The 14,847-nt window shown below is 40.2% G+C and overlaps 1 protein-coding gene across 1 annotated transcript; it reads right to left on the minus strand.

Moving 5' to 3' along the window:
- Window positions 1-1,613: 1,613 nt before the first annotated feature.
- On the minus strand, window positions 1,614-2,522 carry LOC124260176 (galactoside 2-alpha-L-fucosyltransferase SEC1-like). The gene has a single exon (XM_046694431.1). The coding sequence runs from the start codon at window positions 2,520-2,522 to the stop codon at window positions 1,614-1,616; it is 909 nt and encodes a 302-aa protein (XP_046550387.1).
- Window positions 2,523-14,847: the final 12,325 nt, after the last annotated feature.

The following is a 14,847-nucleotide window of genomic DNA, read 5'->3' on the forward strand; positions in this document are numbered from 1 at the left end:
AGTGAGTGAGTCTGGACTAGACAATCCAGTGATCAACAGTATGCGCATCGATCTATTCAGTTAGGAAACGATGACATGTGTCAACCAAGTCAGCGAGCCTGACCACCTGATCCAGTTAGTCGCCTCTTACGACAAGCATGGTTACTGAAGATCAATTCAAGCCCGTATCTTCACGGGTCGATACGTACAAGAGCGAGACCTTGTAGAAGTTGTCGTCGTAGTGGAAGTTGCCGTCGTAATCATTAATCGTCGTCGTATTCGTGTTATGCTTTAATCGGTGACAGATAGTAAACGAGGGAGGCGACAACATGATGGAAGTCATCAGACCGGGTAGAACCCAATCGGACTTGAAATTAATAGCTGTTTAAAAACTGAGAGATGTACTGGGGTAATCTGCCCCTCAATCCAAATTGAGAATATCTTTTTAAAATATCATGCTTTTAAGCTTGTCAGATACATAGATAATATTATACGAGCAAGTGTAATAATTTCTTTATTATCCATTTTATTCATGTACATTTGTGCAGTAAAACACGGTAAGCAAGTGTGACGGCCCTCTTCATTGACGTCACGTTCAAATTGTTTAATGACGTCACAGACGTCGAAATACAGAAACAATGGTTGCTAGGCAAAAGTGATAGGTGCACATGTGATTTATATGACTCTGGTTGGGGCCCGATCCACAAAGCGTTCGTAGCGCTACGACATTCGTAAGCCTATGATAAACTATAGAGTTACGACAGGTCGTAACGTTACGTACCCGTTGTGGATCGGAACCCTGGTTATGTTTCACCATATGGATAATAATGTCCATGGAAAGTCAAAGTTATGTACAAGATACTGTTGCCTTGCGATGAGTGATGGTGATGGGCGATGCTCATTATATCCATCACTGGTTTGTCCTGATTGTTTCTAGGCTAACCAAAACAGCCTCTTGCCTCCTTCTCAGACATAAGCAAAGCTGAGGAAGGGAATGTTTATGGATGTCATCTTCTTTATTATGAGGAACTAGGGCTGCGAAATAAAACCGGTTTACCGGTATTTACGTATTGCGATACGCTGATCGAAAACTGGTATTTTGACTTGCATTCGGAAAACTTCGTAACACTCGGAAATCTTCGGACATTTCCATTTTTCATTTGTGCCAAATATTATTCACATTTATATTTTTAATCATGAATAAACGTTTTTATTAAAGCTTAATCAAGCATAGTGATTTTGCTGTGTACTTGCTTTATAAATCAAGCATTACCTCGATTATAAGCAGTTTTTTTTGTAAAAATACTTCACGCAATATATTGCAATACATGCTTTTGCATCGCAATATGAAAATCCTCTGCAATACCCACCCCGATGAGGAACACAATTATTCGGAGTATATCCTTACTCCTCCGTGTGAATGGTAGGAAGCAGAGAGCATATATATGTACATGTCAGAACAACAAAAGTAATAAGTCAAAAAAGATGCAGGCTAAACAATAGAAGCCAACAGTTAACTGGCGTTGATGTGTGATTGGCAAAGGACAAATGGACGCCAACACTGAACTGTTGATTAGAGCTGAAAGGACGCCAACAGTTAACAGTTAAATAGTGTTAAACAGTGCAAAGCTAGTTCATGCACCTAGTGGTACCCAATCTGGCATGAAATAATCAGCATCAGTGAACTCCGAGGCAAGCCAGGAACCAGCTCTTGGATAATCTTTGTAGTACACGGTGTACCCATTGCTCAGCCAGGCGGCCCACCATCCGAATGTCCCCACTGTCATGATCATGTGATCACACAAGGTCAAGGTTGCAAAGTCCAAATAAGGATCTGTGTTGTCCATTAGAATAACATCCGGGGACTGTAGATTTTTTCGACACCATCTTTTGTCATCGGTTGCAATAAGAAAAATGGGATCACGAAACTTTGTTTTCATATGTCTGATAGCTTTACGTATGTAGGACAAGGGGGCTGATGTGTAACCCATCTCCCTGTACTGTGTCATATCCGTCCTTCGTACGTGCAACCCGATGACGGATCTGTTTTTATACTGACCTGTGTATTTCTGGAAACACTGAGCGCTGAGATTCCGGTATTTTTGAACGAACGTAAATTCCTTTCTTATTTCAGTTCTGATAGAGTAGAAGTACTTCCACGATTGCCTGTACCCTTGTACCTCGATTTTCGAATCAGGCAGGTTGTAGAGCTCGCAGTCATATGACGCATATTTCGTCTCATGGAAACTGGCCATGTTCGCCTTGCTGACATTTCCTACGAAGGATATGTCGAAGAGTTTTGTAAGGTTTTGGGTTGTTAAAGAGTTTTCCAAAACAGGAACTCTTCCTGACAAAAATGCAATTCCCAACAAGGAAGCGTATTGAAACATGTGATTTCCTAGGCGACCTTGCAATGATATTGTCAATATCTTCTCTCGAGGTCTGGCTGTCCGCCATCTTGCCAACGCCTTGCTGATCGCTGTGTCAGACAACGAGAAGTTGAAAGGACATGTCTTGTTCGTGTGGATATCATATGAAGACATTGTTCTACCTATCTCACTGTACAAACTGTTTTCCTTGTTACGGGTGAAAGTTTGTGATTTAACAGCGTGCAGGTTGTAATGGTCCAACGTGCTTACAACCATCATCAGCGTTATTAGGTTGATAAGTAGAACGCAGACAACGCAAACCATTTTAATGGTCATAGTTTCAGCGACTTATAGGAAAAAGCAAGATTCTTATGTGAGTCAAATCGTGGACGTATAATATTGGTACGACTGCTCCAGTAGGTCGCACGTCGTTTTCAGTATGCACAGGTCCAGTCCCGTTGTAAGCAGGATCCGCTTATACGAGAAACACTTTGTTAATGATCTGGTTTACCTCTCAGGGTACCCGTGATTGGCTGTACCTGCCGTGATTTATCGAAGGGCCTATTCCTATGGCATGGTTGATATGTCCTCTTGCAGACTGACAAGCCGGTTATTCTTCGAATTCTGAAAATAAACCATTGTTTTTCTTGAACACCATGACCTAAAATTGATCATCCTCAAGTGACATTAGGGCGACGTGATTGCCTAGTGGTTAAAGTGTAGTGGGTACAGTGTCTGAGGCCCATTTCTGGTGCCTATCGCTGGAATATTGCCCCAAGCGGCGTAAATCCGAGCAGCGAGTTTGGTTTTTGGTGACAATACCAGCATTGTTTTAGCGGTTGCAAAGAATGGACTGCCATATGCCATATACCTAGGTGCTCGAAGAACCAATCGTGTCCTCATAGTTACATAGAAAGCAAAGGACAGAAACTACGGTTGTAACGAACTCAGAGGTCAACTAAATGTAGTTCGTTAGATCCGTCAGTTCGTTACAAGCGTATTCGTTATGATGAGTGAATTAGGATGTTTAGTCACATCGGCAGTATTTGATAATTTCAGCCATATCGTGGCTAACAAAATTAATATATTCTTGATACATAAAATTAGATTATAGAAAACTGTCGACAAAAGACACCAAAAAACCCAAACAATTACAATATCAGAACTTAACTGAACTGAGTGTGGTTTTGCGCCGCTTTTAGCAATATTCCAGCAATATCAGGGCGGGGAACTCCAGGAATGGGCTTCACACATCGTATCTATGTGAGGAGTAGAACCCGGGACTTCATCGTGACGAGAGAACGTTTCAAGGCTAGGCTACCCAACGCCCCCTGTACTTTAGATAAAGTTTATCCCTGATTCTGAATACACAATGCCACATGGAGAGAGGTCAAATGTATAGTGTGATATATACTACTCAAAAGAACCCAAGGAACTGTGGTATTTTTGGGTCAGAAGCTTTTAGTTAATATGCTGAAAATTTGCAGAGATTGGGTGCAAAATAATGATGTCATTTGATCGACAACTGGTAATGGTTTAAAGGTCACATTATGTTAGGACGATAAACCGATGGAATTTTGAAGGGTTGGAAATTAGACATTTTCACGCACTTTTGAGTTGCAAGTTGAGGCTTCCATAGGTCTTATTCTCCCGAATACACCCAAACCTGCTAGTGCACCTGATAGTGCAAATCTCCCTGAACATCATGCATATATTTCCCTTATAAGCAACGTTTGGAACACCGATCAATCACATGTTGAAAACCATGCCTCAATGTCGCTGTCTAAGCATTGCTGACAGGGGGAGAGCTATTTGGTGGATCCAGGAGGGTATTGCCATACGTGAGGCGGCAAGAAGACTTTTAAAAAAAGGTTTGTTTCTGCATTGAATTGACCTTAACCACCACTAAAATTTGTTTTCATCGTATCATATGTGTTTTCTTTATAATAAAAAACTTAGGTGTTCCTTGGATTCATTTGAGTGGTATAGCTGGGATTACACTTTCTTAGTCAAAAACATAAGAGTCAATCCAAAACAACTTAGATTTGATCCTTTACAGCAAAAGCGAATTCCCAAATATAACCAGTTCAAACATCTTTCTTACTTACGTTAGTGATGCGTATTACGCTTCCAGGCGATAGATTTCGTCTGTTCGTGGCGAGCCAAAGTTTAATATGTTGACAGGTGTTGTACAGGTATCATCTGGTAGCAGCTAAACTAATATTGCCTTAATGAATCAATATCTAAAGTTATTAAATGGACACAAACCCAATTTGTATAGAAACTCAATTTGTACAGAAACTGTGAACACGTCATAATTATATTTTGGAAAATGATTGTGGCGAGTTTCTTAACTACAATTTTACAAAATTCAACGAGCTCTTTTCATGTATATATAGTAAGAATTTTATGAAATAGTCTTTTTTCGAAAACTCAAAATTTAAACTACTCGCAATGAAAATACTTCTTTTTCCTTGTTCAAAACTCATGATTTTATAATTTGCAATTAAATCAAATTGTGTCTAAAAGTATCCTGACACATAATTCAACTTACTAGTATTTGAACTTCAGTGCATTTATAGCGTAATCAAAATATTCGCGCACATGGGTGATAAAATTTGGTCCATGGGCGAGAATATTCGCCTTAGATCGAAAGTCATGTTTTGGGGCAGAGGTCAGATATAGGTTGAGGGATGATATCGGACAAGATATGAAAGATGAAGTGTAATAATCTTTTAATCAATTAATACCTGCCTAAATTAAGATCTTTTTCGGTTACATGTTTGTTTGTTTTTGTATCTCTTTGTCAAAATACACGTTGTCTATTAAAAAATAACTGATACAAACAACAAAGACAAATATTCCGTTCAATGAATTTAATAAACTCGGAAAAAATAGAAATACACAGTTTCAGATATGTACAGATATCAGAAGCAAGCATGCTTTTGTCAGTTCATATCAGTTCATCTTCGGAGTCACTTTCAATAATTGGACGCCTTATGCGTTTGTATTTCCTGTCGGAGCCGTGAACTACATTAACATGTACCAGAGCATGAAACTAGCGCTGGTGAAGAAGTTCCAGGGTGCTGTCTGTTGCATAGACATGCCTTGATTGAATGATACAACACCTTTATCGTCGACAGTGATCGGTAAATCCACGACAGAAGGAACAGGAACAGGAGCGGAGTTAGCGTCCTTTCCCCGGCCATGATCAAAGGATGATCTAACATGACGTCATTCTTGATGTGACGTCATTCGATTCATTAACGTTCCGTGACGTCGTGTACAAAATTGACGGGGAAGATATCGATTTATCGATATATCGGGCTTCATATTTTTCATACAATGCCCGAGGGAAAAATTTCACTTTGTCATGGTGACGTCATGAACAATGCTATCACATCACGTTTCTTCTGTGAAGTTGCGTTCTACATGCGGCGACGGCGGGTAGTATGTTTGAAAGTAGATTTGCTCTCGCTCGGCAAATACCAACATTTAGGCACTCGTGTCGTAAACATAGTATGACATGGGCACTCATATAATATCCTCTATATCCTACCCGGGGCCAGACATGACCATGCCCATCCTGCCCATATCGGGGTGACAAAAAAAGTCCATATCAGGGAAAATATCACTGTATTAAGTGATAAACAGCAAAGTGAGTGAGTTTAGTAAGCTTACTTAGAAATATAAACAATATATTGAATGGACTGTGCAAGATGTTACGAATCGTCTCATCTCTATGGCCTGAGGCAGAGCTACTATGCTGGTCGCATTGAACTCTGGGTAGGAGAGTGTGTTTGGAGATGTACATTTTTTTATTGATAACTAACGGAGAGTGATTTTTGATGATAAATAGAATCTCACCCCCGTGTCTTCTGATATCAAATATATCGGTAAGCCTCGGATATTTGTAACTTTAACGACCCGTGGTGATATATTTGATATCAAAAGACACTCGGGTGAGATTCTCAATACATATGATGTAATTGAAATATTTGATTCATTGATGATAAACTCTTCAAAAAAAGAAATGCAAAGGTCAAAAATAAAGAAATGTATGGAACATATTTAAGCGTAGTTAAGTAGATTAAGCTTGAACACAGATGAAGGAAATTCGACACATGGATGAACATATGTATTGTTGTCGTTGTCAGCACTTGCGTGGAAACAAGGGGGCGTTCAGGTCAGTACCAGATGCGTGTTCAGAACCGCGAGCGCCCGCGCTATTGCCTCCCGTGAGCGCTCGCATCGGCCCTGAACGGACGCGAGCGCTTGGTTACATTAAACCGTTCGTGACCAACTCGTGTTATTCCGGGACCAGCCGAATAGCTTCTTGTCTTCTTGTTGGAGGTTACGGAAAGGGGCGAGTTGACGAGTGACATTAAACATGGTCGCCATCTTGGTTCGCTTGGCGAGGCAGCTGTGGGGATGGTTCGCGGGCACTCGCGGTTCTGAACACGCCTCTGGTGACACCACCCCTTTACAGCTGTCGTGCTTCGACACCGCCTTGGAAGGGATTGCACAAGTCGACGAATTTGTGCTTGGGTGATTCTTCGCCATTCCACCAGCAGCGCGTTGGCAAGTTCTGCAAATGTCTGAGGACGATGGTGACGTTTACGGACGCGTCGATCAAGTTCGTCCTATAGATGGCATCACGCTCGATCGGGTTCGGATCAGACGATTCGGAAGGCCAGGGAAGGACATTGACGTTTGCATTGGCGAGACAGGCACCTGTTACAAGAGCTGTGTGGGGTCGAACATTGTCGTATTGAAACAGCCCCCTTTGGCGGCAGTGCGCGAAATAGTTTCCAAATTTTGCTAGCCAGTCGGGCAAGCTAGGCCTGAAAGTTACTAGCCCACAAAATAATTCACTAACCCGAAATTTGAATGTAGAAACTGAGCAAAAGACAAACAAGTAAAATACCATCAAAAACAAATGAAACCATGAACTGTCACTTGCCAGTCGCGCCAGTGACTATACATTTACTGGTCCGACTGGATTTTTCCTAGCCACGGGCAAGCGGGCCAGTGGCTATTTCGCACACTGTTTGGCGGTGTTTAATTTTTGTTGGGGGATTCTACCAGAATGGGACAACATGGCTAAGTAAGCACGTTGTCTACCATCCCATCGTTGCAGGAGGTAACGCGTTTCATCTCTGAACCAAACGCGTGGCCAGTTACCCAAGTTCCATGCCTTTACTCTGATACAGTGAGTGAGTGAGTTAGTGAGTTTAGTTTTACGCTGCTCTCAGTAATATTCCAGCTATATGGCGGCGGTCTGTACATAATCGAGTCTGGACCAGACAATCCAGTGATCAACAGCATGAGCATCGATCTGTGCAATTGGGAACCGATGACATGCGTCAACCAAATTAGCGAGCCTGACCACCCGATCCCGTTAGTCGCCTCTTACGACAAGCATGGGTTACTGAAGAACAATTCTAACCAGGATCTTCGCGGGTATAACTCTGATACATCACCATTGTAGGACAGGTCCAACGTTTGGTTGATATGCTCGAATTCGCACTTCTCTCAGACGATTTCTGATGGCTTGGTAGGATATACTTCCTGTCCTGCAGTGTCTGTTGCTGTAGTAACTCGGTGACGTAGGTGAAACACCCGGATGAATCGGTCCTAATCAGGAGTGGTCACTCCTGGTCTTCCACTTCTGTGACGATCTTTGGTCGAATTGAAGTGGATATATCGATGTCATAATCGAGATATGGTGCTGCGGTGGACATTGAAGTGTCTTGCACAACGGCAGACTGGGACTCCCCTGTTTCCAAACGTCCAATGCCGATATTTCGGTCAGTAGCATTCAATCTTAGGGACCGTTCATAATTTATGGCTAGGGGTGGTGGTGATGATTTTTATCGAGAAGCATGTACAATGTCAATGACCTCCCTAAAATTTATGTACAAAATAAGTAACCCCCATGCATGTCATGTACAAAATCAATGACACCCCCACCCCCACCCCCTTCCCATAGTTTCTAAGTACAAAATTACCGACCACACACCCACCACCCCAATACGTCTGTACATATATGCAGTAATATACTGGACAAATTATATTATTAAGTTAGGGATATTGGCATTTTTATGATTTATATTTTATCAGTGTGTCAATGAAAAGATATATCATTATTCATAATTTCAAAATTTACATATATCCCCAACTATTTTTTTCCGGCTTTTAAACATTATTTATTTATTTATAATACGCTCACCAGTCAATTTGTTAGCATAACTTTCAACTATACTTCCTTTCAAAAGTTTAGACTCACTAGTGTAAATAAAGCTACTTACCTCAGGCAACTGTTCTAAACAAAATTTTGCAAAATATTCCATACTGTTTAAAGGTACTGTTTACACATGAACAGATGTATTGCAAAACAAATTCGTAACGTTGAAAAAAATTGTCACGAGTTCAATAAATGATAAAAATCAGTGACAGTTGGCGAATTCTTAACAAAACTTTACATCAAAACGCAAAAAAAAGAAAGATAAAAAAACCCGAAAAGTTTATTCGTTGCCAGTCGACAATGGGTTTGATAAATGTTATACACGTTTGCTTATCGTTTTAGAATTAGAACATACGCTGTATTGGAGCTGCTAGCCTACTCTCTTTCTCTATTTTTCAACTATAGTGACTGACTGAGTTTAGTTTTACGCCGCTTTTAGCAATATTCCAGCAATATCACGCGGGGGACACCAGAAAAAGGGCTTAACACATTGTGCCCATGTGGGGAATCGAACGCGGGTCTTCGGCGTGACGAGCCAACGCTTTAACCACTAGGCTACCCCACTGCCCCTTCAACTATACTGAGAGAAACAAATAAAGGAACACGGGAAAATTCAAGTGTTCCTTTAATATTTTCCAGTTTTCATCACCATCTTTGGGTTGCGCTGTTGGAGGAAATCTGAGAAAGAAATACAGGAACACTGCCATGAAGTGGTGTTCCCTTATTTGTTTCCTGAGTATGTCCCTGAGTATATTTCGAAACCGAGATTCTGACTTCAAACTAAAACGTTTAACCGCTTTCTTGGACAGACCAGGTGGGTGCGACGCATTTCACGTCCGTGCCTTGATATATGCAAAGCCTGACACATTGTACTGCTCCGTATCAGTGGGGAGGCACACATTGTCCGGGGTTGTGAGGAGGCTCTGTGAAATGGCTGGATTTAAGGGATTTTTCACAAATTATTATTATGATTATTATTATTATAGGATATTTATATAGCGGACATATCCAGGCAACTAGTGCATGCTCAAGACGCTGGTAGTTTTTCCCTCTCGTTCACTGGATGTCAATCTCAACGGTACATCGTATTATCAATCTCAACTCCCTGTGGAGTATACAACAAATCATTCTCTTCGTGCAACGACAGTCACACGCCAATACGAGTCTGCCATTGACGAGCAGCTGATCGCCGAAAGAACAGGACGTAGACAATCAATAAATGTCCTTTTTATTTTGTCAAAGAGTTGACTGTATTTGGTGCCATCGTTATGCTCTTTTTGAAGCTGAAATGCTTTGTTATTACGACTATTTATATATACACACGCGTTCATTGATAGGAATTGAAAAAAAACAAAACTTTTAAATCCTAGCCCGACGTCTACCACATTAATATCGAAACATGAAAGAGATAAAGCAGGCTTGATAAAAAGTATTGCGTTTCCTTAAAACGTACTGTTTTAATTTTGAAGATTTTTATCATGCATTGTGCATATAGGTTATTTCGGTGTTCTTTCCAACAGGTACCCGCCATATAGCTGGAATATTGCTGAGTGCGGCGTAAAACTAAACCCACTCACTCACTCCAACAGGTACAAACGGACAAGCGACCAATTGTTGAAGGTAGTTGACGACGTTGTACAAAACAAACGTCGAGCAAAACCTGCAACTTCTGCTGAGACACCGTGCTCTTCCCGCCAGGAAATCTCGTGCACTTCCTCGCCAGCTCCGGAGGAATCTCAAACCATACCCATATCATTACCAGTTGAAAGGAAGGGAATAAAGATTTCTTTCAAAATGTAAAGAAAAATAAATTCGTGAATGTTTTAAAAAAAAATTTGTATTTCAATTTATCATTAGACCAAGATTCTGTGTACAGATTCCCAATAGGCTTCAGTAAGTGGTAGAATAAATTTCACCAGTTTGTTAGCCCCAACGACAGACAGTCCCTTACTTAGCACTATTGGCTTTTCACTACAAACTATTGGCTTGTGTCCATCGAACTAATCAACTCTAATTTAGGTTTAACATTTCTTATCTTCGTTTAAGTTGTAAATTTCGTAATGAAGTGATGAATCTGGTTTGGCCTTTTATAGTTGATGCCTCTACTCATGCAGACAGCTGAACAGCTGTACGGGGCTGTACAATGTTGCAGCAAAGCTTTATAAACACATCTCGAAGGTTGCTGACTTGCTCTTCATTTCAGGGACAGGTCTTATCATAAAGAGTGGACCCGTGAAGATCAGGGTTGGTCTTCAGCAACCCATGCTTGTCGTAAGAGGCGACTGACGGGATCGGTGGTTAGATTCGCTGACTTGGTTGACACATGTCATTGTATCCCAATTGCGCAGATCGATGTTCATGCTGTTGATCACTGGATTGTCTGGTCCAGACTCGATTATTTACAGACCGCCGCCATATAGCTGGAATATTGCTGAGAGCGGCGTAGTCTAGTGGTTAAAGCGTCCGCTCGTCAAGCCGAAGCCCGGGTTCGAATCCCCACATGGGTACAATGTGTGAAGCCGATTTCTGGTGTCCCCCGCCGTGATGTTGCTGGAATATTGCTAAAAGCGGCGTAAAGCCAAAGTCAGTCAGTCCTCTTTTCCAGACAAAAAACGAATGACAAAATTATCTGCACGTGCATTTTGCTTACATATTTTCTTGGTGACGTTTGGCGAATTATTCTTCAAATGCTTCTAAAACAAGCGAAATTGTCGCTTTTTGGCGCTGACTGCGGCACAAAGTTGACGTTTTGGAAAGAAATACTATATTTGTATTATTTTTGCCGCAGCTTCATGAGTCCAATATTCCCCAAATCACCTATACGTTCTTTTTTTGAAGTGTGTAGATGGTGAAGTGATTAATGAAACCGGACTTTCATGGCACTGCTTTTGATAGGTGTAGATGCGCTCGTTTAATAAGCCGTCCAAGGTGATTCCACTCACTTCTACTATCTCCACCTGCAAATGTTTTGCGACTGATACGAACATGTTGAAACGATAGTTAAGAATACAACCCACTGTCACTTTTACTCAGTTATAGAGTGAGTGAGTGAGTGAGTTTAGTTTTACGCCGCACTCAGCAATATTCCAGCTATATGGCGGCGGGCTGTAAATAATCGAGTCTGGACCAGACAATCCAGTGATCAACAGCATGAGCATCGATCTGCGCAATTGGGAACCGATGAGCCTGACCACCCGATCCCGTTAGAAGCCTCTTACGACAAGCATGGGTTACTGAAGATCAATTCTAACCCTCACTCACCATTGAGAGTCAAGTTCTGTAGCTCACCCTACCTCATACCAACACTGAACCACTCCTACACTGATCATCCAAATCTCCACCCCTCGTTACTACATCACCATACGCGACAATGGTGTTGAGGATAGAGTGAGTGAGTGAGTATGGTTTCACGCTGCTTTTAGCAATACTCCAGTAATATCAAGATGGGGGAAACCAGAAATCGGCTTCACGCATTGTACCCATGTGGGGAATCGAACCCTGCATGATGAGCAAACGCTTTAACAACTAGGCTACCCAACCAAAATTACAGACATTGACCTTGGATTCAACTGATGCTAAAACAAAACAAAACTGAGATATGTTTTATTGTCGCATCTGTGTGAGTGTGTGTTCTCTCTGTGCAGGTGCATGCGTTCGTGCCTATGGATGGATGGATGGATATTGCCTCGATTAAGTTCCAAATTCAGCTCTTTCTAAGGGCACTTACAGCAATGACAAAATATTAAAAATATCAAGTTTTGGAAAGCCACTTTAAGTAACGCTGAAGTATTCATATCAATGAGTAAATCAATTGAAATTTCAGGAACATATTTGAAGCAATCAGAAAATAATCGATGCAACCAGAAATTTTGCTGAAAAATTTAAGTTATGCCACTAAAGTAGAAGCAGTGGGTGTTCATACACTATAAGTAGCTTTTTTACCTTTACTTTCCCCCATAATATAGCCTTGTGGTTAAAGCGTTCGCTCGTCATGCCCAAGACCTGGGTTTGATTCCCACATGGGTACAACGTGTGAAGCCCATTTCTGGTGTCCCTTGCCGTGATGTTGCTGGAATATTGCTAACAGTGGCGTAAGACTATACTCACTCACTTGAACATGCTGGATGCCCTTTCAAAAATCCCTTATAGATTTATTACTTGATAATGTGACCCATGTGCAGTTACCAAGACCAATCAGTCAAACAAAATATGCTTGATGGTGATCTTCTAATGTCAAGGGATGGAGTCAAGAGGCCGAATATAGAACTTTGTTTGAACATAGTTGTGGTTGTCTTTCTCCACAACCCATAGTTTGCAATTAAGCCATTGTTGCTACTGGACATTGGATGTTCTCGGTTTCATTGAACAGGAGTCATCAGCGGATGACATATCCCCCAACCCCCACATATTTGAAAGAACAATCATCCGATAGTTACTTAAAGTCCAAATCGTGGAAATAATGAAAAATATAAATGTCAAAAATCTGCAAAAAAGCAAAAGGCACCACTTCAAGATCTGTCTTATATATCTGCCAAGTTCTGTTGAAAGATATTGAAAGGTTTTTGAGTTATACTAATCAAAGCCCACCCCTCCCTTTAAGACTAAATCCAAAACGTTTCCATGGAAACCAAGAAAAATATAAACGACAAAAATTTGTAAATAGCAAAAGGCACAACCTTAGTTTCTGTTTGATATAACTACTAATTTTTATTGAAAAATATTCGGTTTTCGAGTTTTGCTCCGGATACAAAATGATTACAGACAGACAGACGGATGGACGAACAGACATGCTGGGGGATAAATACACACAGTAACAGAACACAAGGTAAGGGTTTAGACTTTTATGAAAACAAAATTATCAGCTCAAAATACTACAAAGAGTTTAATGCACTGTAAAATGTATGTACAAATACATTAAAACAAAATAGTCGATAATATGTTATTGACATGCACGAAAACTGAGATCATTGACAACCTATTTACAAATTTACCCTTTGATCAATTGCAATGCATTCTCAAACAAGGACGGACCACTTCTAATGACATATTTACAAAATATTTACAACAAGCAAGACCATTATAATTACTATTTTACAGTGTATTTTCTGAAAAAATACCTGGAGGCAGACCTATTCTGGAGTCCAGACTAGACAATCCAGTGATTGCCATAATGAGATCTACTATGTAGGGGCGTTATAGTACACATTAGGGCTGCGCAATATAACCGGTTTATCGGTATCAACTGGTTCAGACATGAATATGATACGTATTGCGATAGGCTGATAAAAAAACGGTACTTTCATTTGCATTCGGAAAACTTTGTTACACTCGGAAATCTTCGAATAATTTCTTGTTTCCTTTGTGCCAAATATTATTCACATTTTTATTTTATCATGATTAAAAGTTGTTATTAAAGCTTAATCAAGCCTTGTGATTTTGTTGTGTTTTTGCTCTATAAATCAAGAAGTAACTCGATTATAAGTAGTTTTTGTTTAAAAATACTTCATGCAATATATTGCAATACATATCACAATACATGCTTTCGCATCGCAATATATCGCAATATGAAAATTTTCTGCAATACCCACTCCTACTATGGACACTCAAAATGGGGTTCACACGTTGTACCTATAGGGAATCAAACCTAGGTCTCAGGTGTAACAAGCGAATGTTTTAACCATCCTACTGCCCCACTAACAAATGATATAATCAAGCAGATATTTCATCGAACCTAGGTCTTAGGTGAGATGAGCAAACGCTTTAACCACAAGGCTATCCACTTGACAAATCACACAGCTCAATAATTGCAATATTCATAACTTGACAACACATTTTGCAATTAAAATGGCTCGGAACAAAATACACAATAACAAACACAGAATGTATAAATTGTTCATTAAAAGCAGTACTAAGAATGTTCTCAAAATATTCTACAGAAAATGTTCTGAAAATTTACAGCATATTGCAATATATATCAAACATCATTCAACAAAAATATATATCTCTAATAATCTAAAATTGACCAGCAATTTGAGTACTATGTACAGTACATTGTGCTCTTATTCATACATGGAAATTCTCTCAAGCTAATGTGAATGTTTTGATTATGGGCATATATTGAACATTTGTAAAAACATGATTTGATCAATCATTTGGGACACTTATTATTAAAGAGTAAAAGAAGTAACTCAGAAAGTATGGCTTAAGCCACTTTAGCAATATTCCAGCAATATCACGTCAGGAACACCAGAT

This window comes from Haliotis rubra, unplaced genomic scaffold (assembly GCF_003918875.1).
Source record: "Haliotis rubra isolate DU_JTF1 unplaced genomic scaffold, ASM391887v1 Scf753, whole genome shotgun sequence".
Classification (NCBI taxonomy): Eukaryota; Metazoa; Mollusca; class Gastropoda; order Lepetellida; family Haliotidae; genus Haliotis; species Haliotis rubra.